We start from the raw sequence: 21,070 nt of genomic DNA on the forward strand, positions 1-21,070 counted from the left end.
CCTCCCCACTCTCGGTCCCCATGAAGGCACACACAGAGGCCAGGCGTGCTGGGAACTCATTGGCTGTTCTGTTCTGTTCTAATTAGCATCAGCCTGCAAGAGCTCCTCGAACCCTTAAAGTCACTCCTAATACTCATAGGAGAGAGGTTTTCATGGTTTTGAAATCCGAACCCTAAATGCCTCGCCCTGGACTGGCATCACCCTGCCTCTTCCCACTGGTGCTGCTGCCAGTAGTTCAAGGGAAGGCCCTGCCTGTGTTGTGGCTGATCAGAGCACACTGCGTGGGAATCATGGATGACCCATGCAGCATTCTGTGCACCAGATGAACCAAAACAGGGCTGCAGGTCACACAGAAAACATGTTTGCATTTTATAAAATCCTGGGTTGAGTTTAGATCTTCCAGTATCTAACATAGATCAGCAAGCAGCATAGACAGAAGATCAAAAACCGGAAAGCTGCTTCATAAAATCAATTATTTAACTAACGTTCATTGCACTTTTCTCAGTAGCTTTAATCACTGAAAACACAAAAGAGTACCTGAAAATGAGTTCTAAAATCAGATCCTTACTAGCTTCGTCATAAGAAATGATTTCTAATTTCTCCAAAACAGCAGTGTGTCAAAAGGCAAGTCAAGGAAAAGAGGAATGTTTGTGCTGGATTTCAAACTTCTTTTGACTGCCAACAACGACAAACTTCTTGAACTTCAATGGCCCTGAAGTCCCTGAATTCCAATGCATCAGAACTAAGAGTTTACCAGTTCTACCAGTGTCCCAAGGACACAAATTTCGAGTTAGCACTGTATGCCAGTCACCTAGGAATATAGGAACAGTCACCAAGGGAATACAGGCCACTGTCTAGTTTTATGCTTTAAACCACCAAGGTCGCAACACAGCAAGATCAAGAAACCTCCCTCCTGGGAGGAAGCCCAGTTTGACCTGATTAATCTGCTACCCTCCTAGAGATTGTCTGGTTCCCACCCTAAGACCTCAGGCCTGGAACACACCCTGCATGTGGGAAAGTGTATTCAGACACCAGAACAGGAAAACTTCTCCACACTCTGGTAACTGACCTGGGATTCTCACTCTCACTGAACAGATGCATTCCCAGATTCACTGGGATATCAGCTTTTAGCAAGCAACTTAGCACATGTACTAAAAAAAACAACAACAAAGAAGATTCCACCTCTGTGCAGATTATCAATGTCCTAACACAGCCACTATCTATGACCTCCGCCTTGGTCCATCTCAAGGAGCCGATCTGGAATGGTTTCATAACAGCGTGGATGGATGTTTAGAACTTAAAGTCATCAGAATAGTCACAAGCTCATTCACTTGTAGCAAAGGCCAACCCACCTTTGGTCATCAAGAATTAAACCTCCCAGGACCACTCAGTCACCTGGGAGCTGACAGATTCTCTGTCTCTCCAGTTGTGTGGGGTGGACTTTACCTGCCCAGTTGCCCACTGCCCGCAGTGCCCTTCAGTTCAGCACAGCCTTTAAACAAGAGCCACGCCACCCACCTGCCACCTGGCCTATCACCTCAACCCAACATGATGGACTGAGGACAACTCACACCTTCTCCACCTAAAACACCCCTTTCACAGCAACTGCATCTTCCATCCCTCCAACCCTCACACACTCACAGGCCGCCCGTGTCCCTAAGGCAGCACTAAAGAACCACGGAAAGCACGAGCCACCCAGGGGGGTCTGCAGCAAACCCCCAGCAGGCTCAGCCAGAACAGGGGGCTGACGGCACTGTGTCCCCAGGTGGACTGTCCTCTGGGGGATCTTGACCCAGGATCTTCAGGGTCATGGAAGTCACTGACCTAATGGCTTTCTACTCTGGTTTGCCCTGTACATTCCTTCCTCTACCCTCTGCCAATGCCAGGCTACCAGGATCCCCCTTCAACCAGCAGACCAGCCCCACAGTCAGGGATAGAAAAGAGAATGGGAAAAAAAAAAGAAAAGAGCATGGAGGGTGCACAGAAGTCATGGTGAAGCTGGAGCTCCTCCCCACAGCGGGGATCTGACCTGGGTGACCGGGCCTGTGGGGAGGGGGCACCCTCCTGGGGAAAAGTGTGCTCTTGGGAAGTTCTAGCAGCTCCTGCCCAGATGCAGGGCCCTGGGTTCTGTTCCACAGGAAGAGGAGAAGCGACAATCCCTTCTTAGGAAACCATTTATCAGATGTGATCTGGGCAAGTTAACAATCATTTGCTGAGTGCCTGTAAAATGTCTTCTAGGCTCAAGGCTTCCCAAGTGGCTCAGTGGTAAAGAATCTGCCTGTAATCAAGAGATGTGGGTTCAACTCCTGGGTCAGGAAGATCCCCTGGAGAAGGAAATGGGAACTCACTCTAGTATTCTTGCCTGGAGAATTCCATGGACACAGGAGCCTGGCGGGCTACTAGGCCGAAGTTTCCCAAAGAGTCAGACATGACTCAGCAACTGAGTGCACACGCATGCATTCTGGGCTCGGATCCAAGTTTACTTCCTCAAAACCACAGGGTACACATTCTTTGAGGTTGTAGGATCTTCTTTTGATCAAGGACCACTCTTAGCATTCATACTGAACACCAAGAACACTCTAACATGGCATAAAATTCTCCTTTTCAGTGTCATCTTTCCATAACACTGTTTTAATCAGTTAAAAGGAAAATAATAATGCCCGGAGGTCCAGTACTTTAAGCATCTGTCTATTCTAAAGATACATCAACCACTGACTACATCACAGACAAGTTTTCAGACACATTGTATCCTGTGACCTCTCTCCCACAGGTCTCATCCATCTCAGTACTGAACCACATACACTGAAAAGCAATGCACTGTATGTAAAAGCTTTTACCTCAATTAATGTAAAAATTCCCAAAACTACATAGGATTTCCAGTAACACTTTATGATTGCTTTTGTTAAAGAAGGCTCCCGTGCATCTTTCTCGGCTCTCAAAACCTCTTGATCCCAGTACCTGCGATGAGAAACAAAACACAATAAACAACAGGTGTCCACCACAGGCAACGCAGGGGAGGGGCGGGGTGGGAGATAAGCCTTTACCACAGGGCGCTCTGTGGCTGCCCCACAGGTGCGGGCAAGCTGCTCACAGGGCTCCTGAAAGATGAGCGGTGCAGACTGAAGCACCAGAAAAACGCACCTTGAGGGGAGAGCCCCTGCCAAGTTTTGCTGGATTCTCAGCACCATGAGCAGCTCAGAGGGCAGACTCCCTCCTCCAGGGACCCCACCTCCAGGGACAGAGATCGGCCTGCAGGGCCATGACTGCGGGCTCCCTCCACGTCCACAAACGTACAGGGCTCAGCCCTCCAAAGTGGGCTGAGCCCAGGGTCAGCCTGAGGGGGTGAATGTGCAGGGTCAGGAGAGGAGGCTCAGAAGAACCCAGAGGAAGGCAAACCGCACCCCCACCTCCACCCCACACCTTCAGCCACACGTGAAAATTCTCACTCTCCTTCCCCTTCTCCCTGCTGTCTGTGCTCACCCTTGCAGCTCTTCTCCAAGGTGCTGGGAGCGATCTTCTGGAAGCACTGAGTACATGTCATCTTCTTCTAATCTCCGTTTGTGACCAATTTTAAACAAGGGGTTTAGCCACCTGTGAAAAATTAAGAGAAACGGAGAATGACATATATCCAAAGTACACATCTTTGTCTAATCAGATTCCGACTCTGACAGGCTTTGTTGTTTGTTTGTTTTTAAAAAGAGGTCTACAGAAATAGGTTCCCAGGTGGCTCAGAATCCACCTGCAATGCGGAAGACTCAGGTTTGATTCCTAGGTCGGGAAGATCCCCTGGAGAAGGAAATCCTGACAGAATACCCACTCCAGTATTCTTGCCTGGAGAATTCCATGGACAGGGGAGTCTGATGGGCTACAGTCCATGGCAGGGTCACAAAAAGTTGAACACAACTGAGAGACTAACACTTTCACTTTCAGTTTTAAATATATACAAATATGGGAAAAACACAGACACATATACATGTAGTCCCTAACTCTACATGGTGAGACACCCTCAAAGCAATGACACACTGGTACCAAAGATCATTCAAGCCCCCAGACCTTGGTGTTTTGGTTTTTTAACATACATTATTACAATTTGTTCGTTTCTGAGAAGAACTTCTAAGGACAACTCTCAGCAACTTTCAAATATGTGACACATTATTAGCAACAATAGTCACCATGCTGAATGTCTCCCTGACTTATTTGTACCTGAAGTTTCTGCCTCTTGGCCCCCTTCACCCAGACCTTTGCTTTTTAATATTCTTTCTAAGAGGAGCCAGGGTTCCCTGAAGCAATGGCTGATTCCAATGTTGCTGCCATATGTACTGTAAGTCACTCAGTCATATCTGAATCTTTGTGACCCCATAGACTGTAGTCTACCAGGCTCCTTTGTCCATGGGATTCTCCAGGGAGAATACTGGAGTGGGTTGCCGTTCCCTTCTCCAGGGAATCTTCCCAACCCAGGGATCAAACCTGAGTCTCTTGCATTGGCAGGTGGATTCTTTACCACTGAGCCACCAGGAAAGTACTAAAAGCAGCTGACAATATGTATTAGCAGCTGACAATTAGCTTTTTTTGGTCATAATGCAAGCGCCTGACATTATGTTTTGGAGACACTCACTTTGGAGACTTCAGCTAGAATAAACACAGGCCACCTACACAACTAGATAAGTAGCCAGGCCACTCCACTCCTGAAGTTCCCTTTTTCAGAAAGCTCTAATTGACCTGCTAACAGACCATCTGATTTCTGATAACAGACTGCTTATTTCTCCGTTCCTATACTTTAATTCTCACTCATGTCTTTAGTTACCAACAGATACTGACTGGAAACCCCAGGTACCCAGCCATTGACCCCAACAAGACAGAAGCACAGGTCCAGGTTCGCTCATGATCCATCTCGCTCTCTGCCTAGGACCTTGCTGTGTGGCCCTAGGCATGCCTTGTACCCTCCAGGACATGTGCATAATAAACTTGCCATTTCAAAGTTCCCTGATGGTCATAGTCAAGAACCACAAGGACAACTCCAGCCACAGCATGGGCTCCAATGGGGAAAATGTCTGTGGGGGCTACTGTAACAAGAATGGGCCCAGGTGAGCAGAGCCCCAGGCATTCCCAGCAACAGCATCACTATTGATAGGCTGAGACCAACAGGCATGTAAAGTGTAAGATAAGCCGGGGACAACTTGCCTCATAAAATAAACAGTTCAAGGAATCATAAACATGTGTCCAGAGGACAAAGAAGCCAGCTTGAGGTACTCATGCTAGCCAAATCTGAGATACTAGGATATTAAGTAAGTGTCAATAAGTGATAACCCAGTAATAATGAAAAAATCCATGACTCTTTACTGCTTCATAAATAGGAGAAGGGAAAGCCTGCATTCTACAACAGAAACAAATATAGAGGGAACAATAGAGTCAGGAAATGATCAGTAGAAGTTAAAACTAGTGTGAAAGTTTAATGTGAATCATGATATTTACATAGTCTCAAACTATCCCTCTACAAATTACTTATTATTGATGGAAAAAACAGTAACTGTACAAAAGACTAAAAGACCTTATTCAAACCAATTATGTATCATTTAAATGATAATGATTAATATGCAAAGACAGCCCAAAGATGAATATCATCTACTGATTTTGACAGGGTAAGGAAATTTCCAAAGCCAGATGATAATCACCCATGAAAGCAGAGACCACATTTCTCTTATTTATTGCGTTATTCCTAGCATAATACACAGAGAAGGCAATGGCACCCCACTCACACAACTGAGCAACTTCACTTTCACTTTTCACTTTCATGCATTGGAGAAGGAAATGGCAACCCACTCCAGTGTTCTTGCCTGGAGAATCCCAGGGACGGGGGAGCCTGGTGGGCTGCCGTCTATGGGGTCGCACAGAGTCGGACACGACTGAAGCGACTTAGCAGCAGCAGCAGCAGCATTCCCTACAGAAAATGCGCAGGGAATTAGCACTGGGACGTAACCCTGAAAGGCCCTCTTTAAAACTCTGCTTGCCCCGGGGTAAGAGTCTCAACATCGCTTCATCAGGGAAATGCAAATGAAAACTACAATGAGATGCTATCTCACATATATTAGGATGGCTATTAGAAGAAGGAAAGGAGGGAAGGCAGGGAGGAGACTGGAAGAAAATAGTAAGTGTTGGGAAGGATGTGGAGAAACTGGAACCCTTGCACACTGCTGGTGGGAGTGTAAAGTAATGTGGTCACAAAGGACAAATACGGCGGGATTCCACTGACAGGAAGAACTTAAATTCAGGGAGAAACCAAGTGGCCCAAAGGCTGCCAGGGGCAGGATGGGAGTGGGTAGTTATTGTTTAATTACACATGAATGTAGGATGAAGAGAGTACTGGAAACTGACTGTACAACAATGTGAATGTATTTCACACTACTGAACCGTATGCTTTAAAATGGTCAAGGTGGCAAAATTCTTTGTTGCATGCCTTTATCACAATTTTTTTTTAATGTAATGATACTGTGCCACGTTCTCATTGCAGGAACTTCAACTTGCCATAGAACTTCTCGACATTGGCCTCCAGCAAATGGGGATAACACCTGGAGATAACAACACTCACCTGGGCTGCTGAGAGATCAACTGAAATGGTCAGTGATGCTCTGAACACAACCAAGTCTGGTCAGACAAAGAACAGCCATCGCCACGGCAACGCTCTTGAATAATTCCCATGTAAGCCCCAGCAAAAAATAGATGACGGTGCTCAACTAGGCAGATTTATTTCCCCACGGTTCTTGATTTAAGGACCCTTACCAAGCCCTTCACCATATCATATCTCAAAAAGCCAAGCCGAGCCCTCTGGGTACCATCAAGGGGTGAAGGTTTTCACTCCCATCACATGGCGTGCTGGCTGACAGGAGGCTAAAGTGTGTCTCCCCACCTGAACAAAAGAGCTAGACAGGGAGACTTGAGTCAATTCACACCCTGACTCCAATTTGTCACTGACAGCGTTTGCTCAACAATTCCATCTCTGCCAAGTAAGCCCTCCCTCCAATCCAGTTCCTCCAAGAGTGGTCCTCCCCACTAAGGACACCCGTTCCTCCCCTCCCACCAGTATCTCTACCCAGCAGCAGCATCTCCTCCTCACTGTCCCAGAGAGCACACCTCCTTCATGGCAATGACTACTTACACACTACATGGACTCTCCATGAGCCTCGCGTGCCACGGCGCTTGGCACAGACAACACTGGAATCCATCCAGAATGACATCAGAACACCCACGCTGCTGGTGAGCTATCTTCAAAACATGTCATCACCCTGGCTTTCCCCAAGTGGCCCTCGGCCAAATCCAATTAGCCATACTTGACTGGCAATGCTCAAGCTAGAACCTTCTCTCCTTTCTTCTTTCAGTTCAGTTCAGTTCCTCAGTCGTGTCTGACTTTGTGACCCCATGGACCACAGCACTTCAGGCCTCCCTGTCCATCACCAACCCCTGGAGTTTACTCAAACTCATGTCCATTGAGTCAGCGATGCCATCCAACCATCTCATCCTCTGTCATCCCCTTCTCCTCCCACCTTCAATCCTTACCAGCATCAGGGTCTTTTCAAATGTGTCAGCTCTTCACATAAGGTGACCAAGTATTGGAGTTTCAGCTTCAACATCAGTCCTTCCAATGAATATTCAGGACTGATTTCCTTTAGGATGGACTGGTTGGATCTCCTTGCAGTCCAAGGGACTCTCAAGAGTCTTCTCCAACATCACAGTTCAAAATCATCAATTCTTCATCATTCAGCCTTCTTCACAGTCCAACTCTCACATCCATATATGACCACAGGAAAAACCATAGCCTTGACTAGCCAGACCTTTGTTGGCAAAGTAATGTCTCTGCTTTTCAATATGCTATCTAGGTTGGTCATAACTTTTCTTCCAAGGAGTAAGTGTCTTTTAATTGCATGGCTGCAGTCACCATCTGTGGGGATTTTGGAGCCCCCCCCCCCCGCTCCAAATAAACTCTGTCACTGTTTCCACTGTTTCCCCATTTATTTGCCATGAAGTGATGGGACCAGATGCCATGATCTTAGTTTTCTGAATGTTGAGCTTTAAACCAACTTTTTCACTCTCCTCTTTCACTTTCATCAAGAGGTTCTTTAACTTTCTTCTTCTTTAACTTTCTTCATTTCCTAAAACTTGCTCAGAATCCATTTTCTCATCCTTGTGCTAAGCTAAGTGATAGTACAGGCTGCGTACCCCTCCCTCCCCAAGGTTCTCCAGCTCCCTGGACATCCTCTGTCCTGGGGCCCACCAGGGTCCTCCCAGCCTGTGGGGCCGGCAAAACCTTCCGGCCTCACAGCTTCCAGGCCTTTTCTATTTCATCCCTGGCCTTCTTGACTCCCTTTTCTTGCCACTGGCTAATCCATGCCTTTCGCATCTTCATAGTGTCCTTTGTCTTATCACCACATACCTTCCCAACATTTTTTCCCACACTACAACCAACACTGAGAATCTACAACTATCGTGCATGGTAACTACCCTAATCCCCTTCTCAAAAAAAAGAAAAAAATTATTTTGACACATTTGGACACAATTCAGTTAACAATGAGAATAAAACAAGGAATCACGAGTAAAATAATACTCACGCTGGCCACCTCCCAAGGTTTTGAAGGGATTAAAACAGTGCTTGTTGGAACTAACAAGTAAGGGACCTCACATCCAGCAGGTGATCAACCTTATCTACTTAGTGCAGCATGAAAGGCCACCACTAGATACAGGACTCCATCATCACCAAAGTCCCCCTGAGCTCCTGAGTGCCTGGTGCTGACTCGCCTCTGAATATCAGGCTTTCAGGGCCTGTTCCAATCAAGCGCTTCCTTCCAAACTATTCAAGTTCTCCCCCCATGAGGAAATACAGAGCTTTGGTTCCAAGTTCCAGGTATCCCCACTGACAACAGGGAGTATGACTGCCTACCCAAGCAAGCCTTTGATGGCTCTTCACTGGGATTTGAGAAACCACAAAGCATAGGAAAGAAACTACCTTACTTAGGTCAAAGAACAATTCCAGAAGCTGAATTAAATATATATGAACATGAAGTCACATTTTCTTTGTCAAAAGGACCCGGTTAACCCAAGGCTACAGAACTGAGGGTCATCTTGATGCTTTTCACAGATTGCTCAAAGTGTATCAGTCTGTGGGAAATAAACGTTGGTGCATTTAGCTTAATGTAGGCTCATAGAGTTCACAAAGCTGCACCTCGGGCTTCATCAGTGCTCTGGGTCTGCCCATGCTATGGGCACATGTCCCCTGATATTTTCTATTCTATCCTACTTCATTACAAAATAAATGCCAGGCGGTATACCTATAATGACAGAAGCATTACTCACAGTAACCAAAAGGTGAAAGTGACCCAAGAGGACAATGATGAAATGTACCAAAATGTGGTACACGTTTTCTGGTACGTGACACACACGTACATTAGAGTATTGTTTTGTTGTTTAGTAGCCAAGTCATATCTGACTCCTTTGCTACCTCCTGGACTGCAGCCTGCCAGGCTCCTCTGTCCATGGGATTTCCCATGCAAGAATACTGGAGTGGGTTGCCATTTCCTTCTCCAGGGGATCTTTCTGACCCAGGGATCAAACCTGGGTCACCTGCATTGGCAGGTGTGGATTCTTTACCACTAAGCCACCAGGGAAGCCCACATTGGAATATTTCTAAGCCTTGAAAAAAGGAAATTCTGACACAGGTTACAACGCAGATGAAACTGGAGGATATTGTGCTAAGTGAAATAAGCCATCACACTGAGAACACCATATGATTCAACTTATATGCTGTATCCAAAAGAATCAAAATGAGAGAGACAGCAGGATGGTGACCACCAGGGGATCACGGGAGGGGAATGGGTAGTCAGAGTAATAGGTACATTCCATCGCTACTAATGAAAAGAATCCTGTGGATGTTGATGACAGTTGCACAGGGTGAAACATCATTGCTGCGACTCAAGGGTACACTTGAAAATGGTTACAGTGGTACATATCATGCTGCATATTTTACCACAAACTTTTTAAATTGTTTTTAAAAAGAAAGAAATACCAGCTGAAATTGATTAAATTAATTTCCCAGCTGCACTAATGGGTTGCAACGTTATGTCTGAACAACACTGGTGTGGACAGCAACGCTCTTAGGGCCACCATCTCCATAATAGACTGGGGCTCCCTTGAGGGCAGACGGCCTCACAGACTCCGTGACCAGCACGGCCCCTGGGACACAGTGAAGCTCAGTGAACACTAAGCCGCATGGTAATAACCTCCTCTGAGGGCTTTCGTCCCTCCCCCCCTCACATTAGGTGGCCACTCTGGGTCAGCTGTTTCCCACAGAGTGAGAAGGAAGTGACATGTAAAAGAAGCCAAGTACTTAAGCTATAAAGGGCAATACCTCTCTGGGCAGGCTCACGGATGCCCCAGGAGTACACAAAGACCCAGAAACATTGGCACATCTTCCCAGAAATTACAGTAACTTGTGGAGCATTTAAAAAAAAAAAAGAAAAGCAGACAGGGTGCTCAGGGCTAGTGCAATGGGATGACCCTGAGGGATGGGGTGGGGAGGGAGGTGGGAGCGGGGTTCAGGATGGGGAACACATGTACACCCATGGCTGATTCATGTCAGTGTATGGCAAAACCACCACAATATTGTAATTAGCCTCCAATTAAAATAAATAAATTTTTAAAAATAATTTAAAAAAGAAAGAAAATCAATACTGAATGAAAGGAAAAATTAGCAAAGACATGCTATGACCTTTATAGGTTTTCACCACCCCACTTTGCTCAGTGTTCAGTCCCTTCGCTCAGTGTCCAGCCCCTTTATGCAGTGTTCCAGCCATGCTGACCTGTTGTGTTTCCAAGAGCCTGCCTGGCTCCTGACTGCTGTGCCCCTTCCTGAGAATAGACATTTTTTCTCATTTCCCCCATGATTACTTAACACCTTTTCTCTCCCAGGTCTCAAGCCAATTGCTGCCTCCACAGAAAGGCCTGGACTGCCTTGTTTACAAAAGCAGATCCAGCTTTTCTATTTCCTTCTTCCAGCTTTCTTTTTACCCTTTTACTGCAATCTATTTGTTGAGAGAAAAAAATACACTTATGTATTTTGTCCCTCTCCTCGCTGGAATAAGAGCTCCATGAGGGCAGGACCCAGTCGATCCCTGGCAATTCACTGGGCCTGGCACCGAGTGAGTCATTCAGAACTCGGCAGAGTAAATGAATGGATGACCGTCTGGTGGAGAAAACAGCGGCGAAGAGCACTCACACACGCTCTCTACATCTCTTGATGAGAGGGGAATGTGTAGGTCTGCTGAGGCCAGTTTAATCATTCAAGTGCCCTCAACCCACTCAAGTAAGTCATTTATTGTTGAACAAATTATGCATTTTAAAGCACTTTTAGCTGTGGTGAATTATTAACCACTGGTTAATGTTCCCTGCAGCTTCTGCCAGCCCTGATTACTGGAGGCTTTTGTGGCCCAGCCTGGGCAGGGCTGGTGAGGCAAGGGGGCTACAGAAATAGGGAGACCTGGGTCAGCGAGTCTAAAAGCAGGGGCTGGAGGGAGGGACAAGTGAGAGGCACGCAGAAAGATCTCACAGTAAGACCCTGGTGGCTCAAGGGGTAAAGAATCCAACAGCAATGCAGGAGACCCTGGTTCGATCCCTGTGTCAGGAAGATCCCCAGAGGAGGAAATGGCAGCCCACTCCAGTATTCTTGCTTGGCAAATCCCATGGACACAGGAGTCCGGTGGGCTACAGTAGTCCATGGGTTTGCAAGAGTTGAACACAACTAGGCAGCTAAACCGACCACCTCACTAGAACTGTTTCCTCTAAGGCAGGAGTTCTCCAGCTCAGCAATGCTGACATCTCAGGCTGCATGGTTCTTTCCTGTGGGAGGCACTTCCGTGCTTTGTAGGAGGGTGAGCACTATCCCAGGACTATTTCCTCCAGATGCCAGTAGTATCTCCTCACCCCAAATTGTGACAACCTACAGCGACAATACCTGGGTAGCAAAATCTCCTGGATCAGAACAACTGCCCCACCATCTTTCTGGAAAAGGGGTAGAACTTTTCTTCAAAGGTTGGCCCCAGAGAGTAGCCACAGGATACTGGCAGGAGGCCCTTAGCCAACAAATCAAGGATGATGACATAAACACATCACTATTAGTGGTGGCTCAGATGATAAAGAATCAGCCTGCAATGAAGGAGACCAGAGTTCGATCCTGGGATAGGGAAGATCCTCTGGAAAAGGAAATGGCAACCCACTCCGGGATTCTTGCCTGGAAAATTTCATGGACAGGAGGAGTCTGGTGGGCTATAGTCCATAGGGTTGCAAAGAGTCGGACACGACTGAGCAACTAACACTTTCAATTGTCCTCCAGCAGTTAAGGCTGGGGAACAAGGGATCAACGTTAACATATCATTAAGATATGAAGTGGCAAGTGAGGTTTTGAGCTATGCACACAGGATCTGCTTCTTGGCTTTTGCAGTAGGGATAAAGGGATCAAACCCCCAGCTTACGCATCTTCTGTACAGAACAGGTTCTCAAACTGTGGTCCCCAGAGTAACAAGATTAGCATCCTGTAACTCCTCATCAGAAAAACAAATTCTCAGTCCCAACCATGATCTACGCTGAGTAAGGCTCAGCCATCCATACTATACCAAGCCTTCCAGGTGATGCTGATGCTGGCTCAAGTCGAGACCCTGCCATAGAGTGTGCTTTGACACTTCTGGTATTTATACCAACAGTCCCAACCACAGTGAAGTCAAAATCACAAGCTCAGACTGGGTTATTTTTAAATAAAGACCAACAGGTATCCAGAGCCCCATCCCAAATGAATGAATCAGAGTGAACCAAGACGGAACCCAAGGGGTGGTCTTCTTAAAGACCCCACTAGACAGTTCCAGTCATCAGCCAGGTCTGGGAACCATTTGCTAGAGGGAGGTTACGGAGTATTTCTAGGAGAACAAAGCTTGAGTCGAGTCCAGAAGAATCACTTGGCATTCACTAAGGAGATGAGAGGACAAGGAAAGAAGCTTTCCAGAAAAACAAAACCAAGAAAAAGTATTTGCATGGAGTGTAACAGGATGAAGGGAGGTGAAATCATTACTGCTTTTTTGACAATTGGCTTCAACCGATAACAAATCTGAGGTTCTGTGGGGTTTGGGTTTTTTTTTTTTAACCACACTGCATGGCATGTGGGGTAGCTTGGTTCCCTGACCAAAGACCAAACCCATGCCCCCTGCATTTGAAGCTTAGAGTCTTAACCACTGGACTGCCACAGAAGTCCCCTCTTTGTGCATGCATGCTAAATCGCTTCAGTTGTTTATGATTCTGTGTGACTCTATGCACTGTAGCCTGCCAGACTCCTCTGTCTATGGGATTCCCCAGGCAAGAATACTGGATTGGGCTGCCATGCCCTTCTCCAGGAAATCTTCCCTACCCAAGAATAGAACCCAGGTCTCCTGCACTGCAGACAGATTCTTCACCAGTTTCGGCCAATCTTCAAATTGCTCCCTGATTGCAGGGGCAGCTGAAATCTTAAGTGTGATAGCCTATAATTTCTGAGAGCTTTTGTGCATTCCTCACTAACTAATTCTCTGTGTTCTGTTGTCAACACTTAAAGTGGTGTCTATATTACTGATCAAGCTACAACTTAAAATACTGAAAGAATTATTTAAATAAGAAAAAAAATGTTGACTTATCCTTAAGTGAAGTGAAGCGAAAGTCACTCAGTCATGTCCGTCTCTTCCCGATCCCATGGACTATGCTGCTGCTGCTAAGTCACTTCAGTCATGTCCGACTCTGTGCGACCCCATAGACGGCAGCCCACCAGGCTCCCCCGTCCCTGGGATTCTCCAGGCAAGAACACTGGAGTGGGTTGCCATTTCATTCTCCAATGCATGAAAGTGAAAAGTGAAAGGGAAGTCGCTCAGTCGTGTCCAACTCTTAGCAACCCCATGGACTGCAGCCTACCAGGCTCCTCCATCCATGGGATTTTCCAGGCAAGAGTACTGGAGTGGGGTGCTGTTGCCTTCTCTGCCCATGGACTATACAGTCCATGAAATTCTCCAGGCCAGAAGACTGGAGAGGGTAGCCCTTCCCTTCTCCAGGGGATCTTCCAACCCAGGTCTCCTGCACTGCAGGCAGATTCTTTACCAGCTGAGCCACAAAGAAAAGTAACAGGAAATTGTGGAATCTTTTAAGCCATTTTGTAGACAATGGACTGTGGAAGGCAAGGAGAGTACTTAGGCATTGACTTTGAAATATTAAGTAGGTGTGACCAATACACTGACTTCATTAATTCATGTAGCTTCACTGAAATAAATTAGATTCATCTTGATGTTGAAGCTTTCCTCTAGTAACACTAATCTTGGTTGTCCTCTGCTTGGTCCTAATTCTGGAGCTATGCCGAAGAATTGATGCTTTTGAACTGTGGTGTTGGAGAAGACTCTTGAGAGTCCCTTGGACTGCAAGGAGATCCAACCAGTCCATCCTAAAGGAGATCAGCCCTGAGTGTTCTTTGAAAGGAATGATGCTAAAGCTGAAACTCCAGTACTTTGGCTACCTCATGGGAAGAGTTGACTCATTGGAAAAGACTCTGATGGTGGGAAGGATCCGGGACAGGAAGAGAAGGGGACAGAGGATGAGATGGCTGGATGGCATCACCGACTCGATGGACATGAGTTTGAGTGAACTCCGGGAGCTGGTGATGGACAGGGAGGCCTGGCATGCTGCAATTCATGGGGTCGCAAAGAGTCAGACACAACTGAGTGACTGAACTGAACTGAACCAGACTACCATAGAGATAACCCAGGTGAATCAACAGTTTAAAATTCAACATCCTATTACTGGTTAACCCTAGAAAGTCAAATCAATTAAAAAATGCTGCAACTTATTTTATTATCCTATGTAATATAAACTGAAATAGTAACTCTATATCAAATTAATTTCTTTTTTTAAACATTAGTTTGGTTGCAGTGGGTCTTCGTTGCTACACACGGGCTTTCCCTAATTGTGGCTGGCAGGGGCTACTTTTCATTGTGTACCTTGGCCTCTCTGGTGGCAGAGCACAGGCTCCAGGCACGTGTGTTTCAGTAGCTGCCACACTGGCTCAAGGGTTGTGGCACATGAGCTTCATTGCTCCATGGCATGTAGATGGAATCTTCCCAGACCAGGGATCGAACCCATGTCTCTGACACTGGCACACAGATTCTTAACTGCTGGACCACCAGAAGTCCTCAAATTAATTCTTAATTAAATTCCTTAAGATCAGCATGCCAGTGACATATTAAAAACTCTGTAATATATGTTCTATATAATAATGTATAAAAAACTATATCCATGAGCAACTCTGCTCATGAGCAAGACACATTACATTATGTTCATTCTCATTAAAACAAAATGTAAGAAATAGATGGCTCATTGAACTGTTAGTAATGATGCAAACAGCTAACAAAAGAGGGGAAAAACACAGGTAGAGAAGTAACAAATACACATAGTTTTACAAGAGTAAAAAGTCCAATTTTCTACTTTCTCAATTTTGTACTTTGTACTTTTTCAATGACTGAAGACAATACTATTACATCAGATTTGTAGGATAGACCCAAAAATAAAAAATAACTGCATTACTATATTCTAATGACATTGCAGAGGGGAGTGGCTTCAGCTGACAAATTATTTAATACACAGAGAAACCTGGCAAACACCATCTTAATCAAGTGACAAAAGTTACCATCCAGAAAGGAGGCCAAGTGGAGGGCAGGTGCATAAGATTTACTGAGTACTGTGTCTCTCAGTATTCCTGCTATGAAGAAATATCAGATAAACCCAAATTGAAGAACAGTCTACACCATAATGATCTGTATTCTTCAAAAATGTCAAGGACATGAGCGACTGGAGTCATTCCATATTGAAGCATACTAAAGAGATATGACAACTAAATACAACACAGGGACCTGGGCCTGAAACAGCCTGTACGGGTAATCCGGTTCTGCGTGCAGTCAGAGGCACGCTACAGAAAAGCATCAGATCACAGAGGGCAGGAGAATGGGGTACAAAGCATAAACCACCAGAAAGCAGTTAACAAAATAGCAACAGTAAGCCCACATCTATAAGTAATTCCTATAAATGTAAACAGACTAAATTCTCCAAAAGACACAGAGTATCTGAATGGATAAAAAAAAAAGACCCATCCTTATGTTGTCTGTATATGAGTCACTTCAGCTTACACAACCTAAAAGTGTGAGAATGGAAAAAGATATTTTATGCAAACAGAAACAAAAAAGCAGAGTAGCTGTACTTATATCAAACAAACAAAAAACTTGATTAAAAAACAGGTGAAGGATCTGAATAGACATTTTTTCAAAGAAAGTAAAAAGATGGCCCACAGACCCATGAAAAGATGCTTAGTATAACCAATCACTAGGAAAATACAAATCAAAACCACTTTGAGATATCACTTCACACCGGTCAGAATGGCTGTCACCAAAATAGACGAGAAATAAGTGTTAGAGAGTATATAAAGAAAAGGGAACCCTCATACACTGTTGGTGGGAATGTAAACTGGTGTAGCCACTATGGAAAACAGTATGCAGGTTCCGCAAAAAGTTAAAAATGGAACTACCATACAGGCCAGCAATCCTACTTTGGGGTAAACATCCGAAGGAATGAAATCTTTATCTCAAAGAGATACCTGTACTCCCATGCTCACTGCAGCATTAACCACAGCACTCAAGGCAAGGAGGCGACCTACACGTCCAGTGACAAATGAATGGATAAAGAAACTGATACTAATATACACGTGTAGGCATGCATGCATACGTGCGCACACACACACACTCACCCCAACACACATAAAAACAACGGAATATTATTCAGCCTTTAAAAAAGGAATCCTGTTATTTGTGACAACATGGATGTACCTAGAAGGCATTATGTTTTCTTTGTGAAGTAAGTCAGGGAAAGACGAATACTGCATGCAGAATCTTTTTTAAGTCAAACTTAAAGAAACAAAAGAAAAGTGGTTGCCAGGGGCTTGGAAGGAGGCTGGGAATAAGAAGGGAAAGCTGGCAAAAGTACACATACTTTCAAGTTCTAAGATGAATAAGGTCTGACGGTCTAATATAAAGCATGGTGAATACAGCTGCTAACAGTATATTGTACAACTGAAATTTGCTAAGAAAGTAGAATTAACATGTTTTCACCCAAAAAAGGTAACAATGGGGTGATCGATATATCAGTATTAGTTAACTTGATGGAATCTTTCCTCAATGCATACATTTATCAACTCAAACTGTAAAGCAAATATCTTACAATTTTGTCAATTTACTTCAATAAAGCTAAAAAAAAAAAAAAAAGACTGTGACTGCTACTTGTCCTCATTCCTCTAAGTCCATGGAATTTTCCAAGTAACATTAGTGTGAACTCTGATGATTTTTGCTAACAAGGTGACTCATGCCTGACCCCCTAAAGGTTATGCTAACAGATGATTCAAGATGGGGGCTCGCCATACCAGGAAGACCAACCATGGAATTAGAAGGCTGCCCCTGTGAGTCACATACTTTCAGTCTAATCTTCATAGAGGGGGGTCTGAAGATAAGATCAATCACATACCCAGCGGTCCATTTCGTGATGCATACATAATGAATCCCCAATAGAAACTCTGGATTCCAAATCTTGGGGGTGATTTCCTGGTTGGCCATACTCTGAGTATCATGACACACTGATGTGCTGGGAGGTGACACGACCTGTTTCCACTGGGGTAAGACAAGGAAGCCTAGAGATTAGGACCCTCTCAAACCTCAGCCTTCCAGTTTGAATCTGTTTGCCAGAACAAAACAGTGTTCAGTTATTTCGATGAATTAGTGAACAGGAGGGGGTGGTGGGAACCGCTAAATTTGTAGCCAGTTGGTCAAAAGTGAGGGTGGCCTGGGGACCTCGGGACTGAGAGCTGGTTTCTGAAAAGAGGGCAGTCTTGGGGAGGAACATGCCCTTCACCTGTGAGGCTTGGGTCAGCTCCAGGGAGTTGGGGCCAGACTTCAGCGTTAAGGTGGACTCTTCCCTAGAGCTTATGATCACACATTATCAGCTCACACCTCAGGAAACGTTCTGCTGGCCGAGAGGTCTGCTCACCAACTGGCTCCCCCTGCTTTGACCACCTCTTTCTCCCACAACCTTGCTGTCCTTCCCTCAGCTGACACACAACTGAGGTCCTAGACCTATTTCCGTCACTATGAACACTTCTGCCAACTCTGAAGGAAGAGATTAGGAATGTTTTAAGAGCTCTCTCCTCTTGCCTGGTGGCCACACGCTCTAGGATAGACTTCCCACATTTTAATCTACAATGAAATCACCTGAGAAGCTTCTTCAAAATAGACACAGACCCCATTCACTGGGGTTCCGACTCCCCAGAACTGGGGTGGAGACGAAGAATCTGCGTTTTAAGCAAGCATTTCTCGTGGATTTGGTCACGAACCACACGGAGAACTGTCTTTCTAGGAAAGATGGGCGGTGGTAAATGATTGTTAGATCAAAGGAGGTGAGAGCTAGAACCCTCTTTGGAAAAACCTAAGTGCAGTCCAAGAGCCCCAGAGAGGAAAACAGGCCCAAGACACCAAGGTCAGTTAAATGATTGGCTAGAAGCAAAAACTCATGCTTTGAGGTACCTGGCCTGAGGAAGCTTACAATAGGTTAAGTCAAAGATCTCTCCCTCACCTTAGAATCTACCTGTGGCGGATGCCTGAGGAAAGGATAGGCAAAGAATTCAAAATACTGCCTAGCAGACCAGCTCCTGAAAGGGGATGCACAGGGCTCCGTCACTGGTGACCCCTCGTCTACCAGTCCGGCCACCACTGACCACTAGCTCAGGAGTGGAAGAGGTCTAAGCCTCCACACAGCGGTGGAAATGGAGATCCGTAACTGGCAGGAGGTAGGAGAAAAGCTCTTGATGAATTCCAAGCACCAGGGACCACACTAGTAAGCAGAAGGACTTGAGGCAGGCACACCTGTGAGGAGAAGACGGCCCTGCCTCACTGCTAAGGAGCCCGTTATTGAGTCGCTCAGTCATGTCCGACTCCTTGTGACCCCATGGACTGTAGCCCACCAGGCTCCTCTGTCCATGGGATTTCCCAGGCAAGGACACTGGAGTGGGTTGTCATTTCCTTCTCCAGGGGATCTTCCTGACCAGAGATAAAATCCCCAGGGATCATCTCCTGTAATGGCAGGCAGATCCTTTACCACTGAGCCAACAGGGAAGCCCAAGGGTCCACGACAGAGGGAGAAACAGTCAACCTGTTCAGGAAACCCAACAGTAATCAGTGTTGGGGAAACATCAGCCTTGTTGGGAATCAGAATAATTCGAAGGTACCATGCCAGACCCAATTTTATTTTTCCCTCCAAAGTCAACATAGACCCAATTACAGCATTGGCATATTTCAAATCGATCCAATTTTTCTTTAAAACCATCCAGATAGGTTTCATTAAAGCTATTAATACAAAGCCAGTGTATCCTTTGCCTCAGAAATTTAACTTTTAGAAATTACTCCACAGAGCTAAGCTCTGAAGCTTGGGGGAGAAGGCCAGCACTTTCTCTCCCCAGTGCACAGACCAGCACCTGGGGCGGAGATACGCATTTTCATCTGTAGTTTCAGGATGAATGGGTTATATGGTTCGGAATTAAAGAATCAGTCCAGATATGATGATTATACTTGAAATACTTCCTTAGAAAGTAGCCAAATTGCAAGTGCCCCAAAACAGATATATTGCTAAAATATGCTAACATGCTAGAATATTTTAGAGCTATTTTAAAAATATAGGATCTGTGCTAGTTACCAAAAGGTGCTGCCTATAGTAAATTATACTGCATTCCAAAAAGAGGCAGAATGTGAACCCAGAGTATGCAGACTAACTAAAACTCAAACTAAAAAAATAAATACATTACAGGTACACTGATGAAAAGTTAAATATAGACCCTGAAGAGTTTGAAGCTGAATTTTCTTTTTGAGGAAAGGGAAGGGCTTGTGACTGGAATAGAATACTGGAGGGTAGCAAGCAGAGCTGGCAGAACCTTCTTTCATGACCTGGTTAACTTACAAGGTATTAAGTTTATAATAATTCTCTAAAGCTATGGCTTTGTTTTTCTAATATTCTGTGCCTGTTGCATGACACAGAGCAAAAACAAAAATATGAAGCGAGATGATATACAATGTGATAATTTAGCAGGTCTGTATGAGTGTATATAATCATATTGACCCTTTCCTGCAAAGACTTGTAAAACAAATGTGTGCAGAGACTTATTAAGAAAAGTAGGTTACAGTACTCTTCCTTTAAAAAGGAAAAGAAACACAGCAACGGTAGGTGTACCATTTGTATTCCATATACCATTTATTCTTTGTTTTCTAGAGCTGCTACAACAAAACGCCACAGACTATGTGACTTAAAATTATGGAAGCTGCTCACAGTTCTGGAGGCTAAAAGTCCAAGATGAAGGTGCCGGCCGAGTTGGTGTCCTCAGAGGTCTCTCCCCTTGGTTTACAGAGGGCCACTTCCTGTGCGTCTTCACAGGCCCTTTTCCTCTATGCATATTCATCACTAGTGTCCAATATTTCTCTTCTTACAAGGACACCAGTCATATTGGATTAGTGCCCACACTAACATCTTAATTTTCACCTAATCATCTCTTTGAAGGCCCAATGTCCAAACAACAGTCACTTTCTGAGGTCCTGGGCACTAGGGTTTCAACACATAAGTTTTACAGGGACACAATGCAACCCATAACAGCATTCTTCACTCATCAGACTTGCAAAAAAAAAAAAAAAGGACAGTTCATGTTTAGGACAGGAAGTGAGTCAGAAGTGAGTTGAATCAAGATTTGCCATGAGGCGGTCCACTTGCTGACACTCACAGATGGGTGCTCCCTCTGCTTTGTATATATGCTTGCCATTTTCCATCATGACAGGGAAGGGAAGACTAGGGGGAAATCCACATCTTACATCAGTCGTAGATGTTGGGTTATTTCCTCTGTGAAAGTGAATCACCCAATGATAATATTGGTGTTGTATGAGCTTAGCAATAAAAT

General features: G+C 45.1%; 1 protein-coding gene across 3 annotated transcripts in view; it reads right to left on the minus strand.

The window, feature by feature from the left end:
* Positions 1 to 21,070, minus strand: part of ABCC4 (ATP binding cassette subfamily C member 4 (PEL blood group)) — a 185,073-nt gene that overhangs the window by 144,268 nt on the left and 19,735 nt on the right. For all 3 annotated transcript variants that reach the window (XM_070380662.1, XM_005909234.3, XM_070380663.1), the window contains exons 2-3: positions 3,481 to 3,591; positions 2,838 to 2,958 (exon numbers count right to left, since the gene is read on the minus strand). In XM_070380662.1, coding sequence (XP_070236763.1) covers positions 2,838 to 2,958; positions 3,481 to 3,591 — 232 coding nt within the window. The remainder of the gene's footprint in view (positions 1 to 2,837; positions 2,959 to 3,480; positions 3,592 to 21,070) is intronic.

The sequence above is a fragment of the Bos mutus genome, chromosome 12 (assembly GCF_027580195.1).
Source record: "Bos mutus isolate GX-2022 chromosome 12, NWIPB_WYAK_1.1, whole genome shotgun sequence".
NCBI classification, from domain to species: Eukaryota; Metazoa; Chordata; class Mammalia; order Artiodactyla; family Bovidae; genus Bos; species Bos mutus.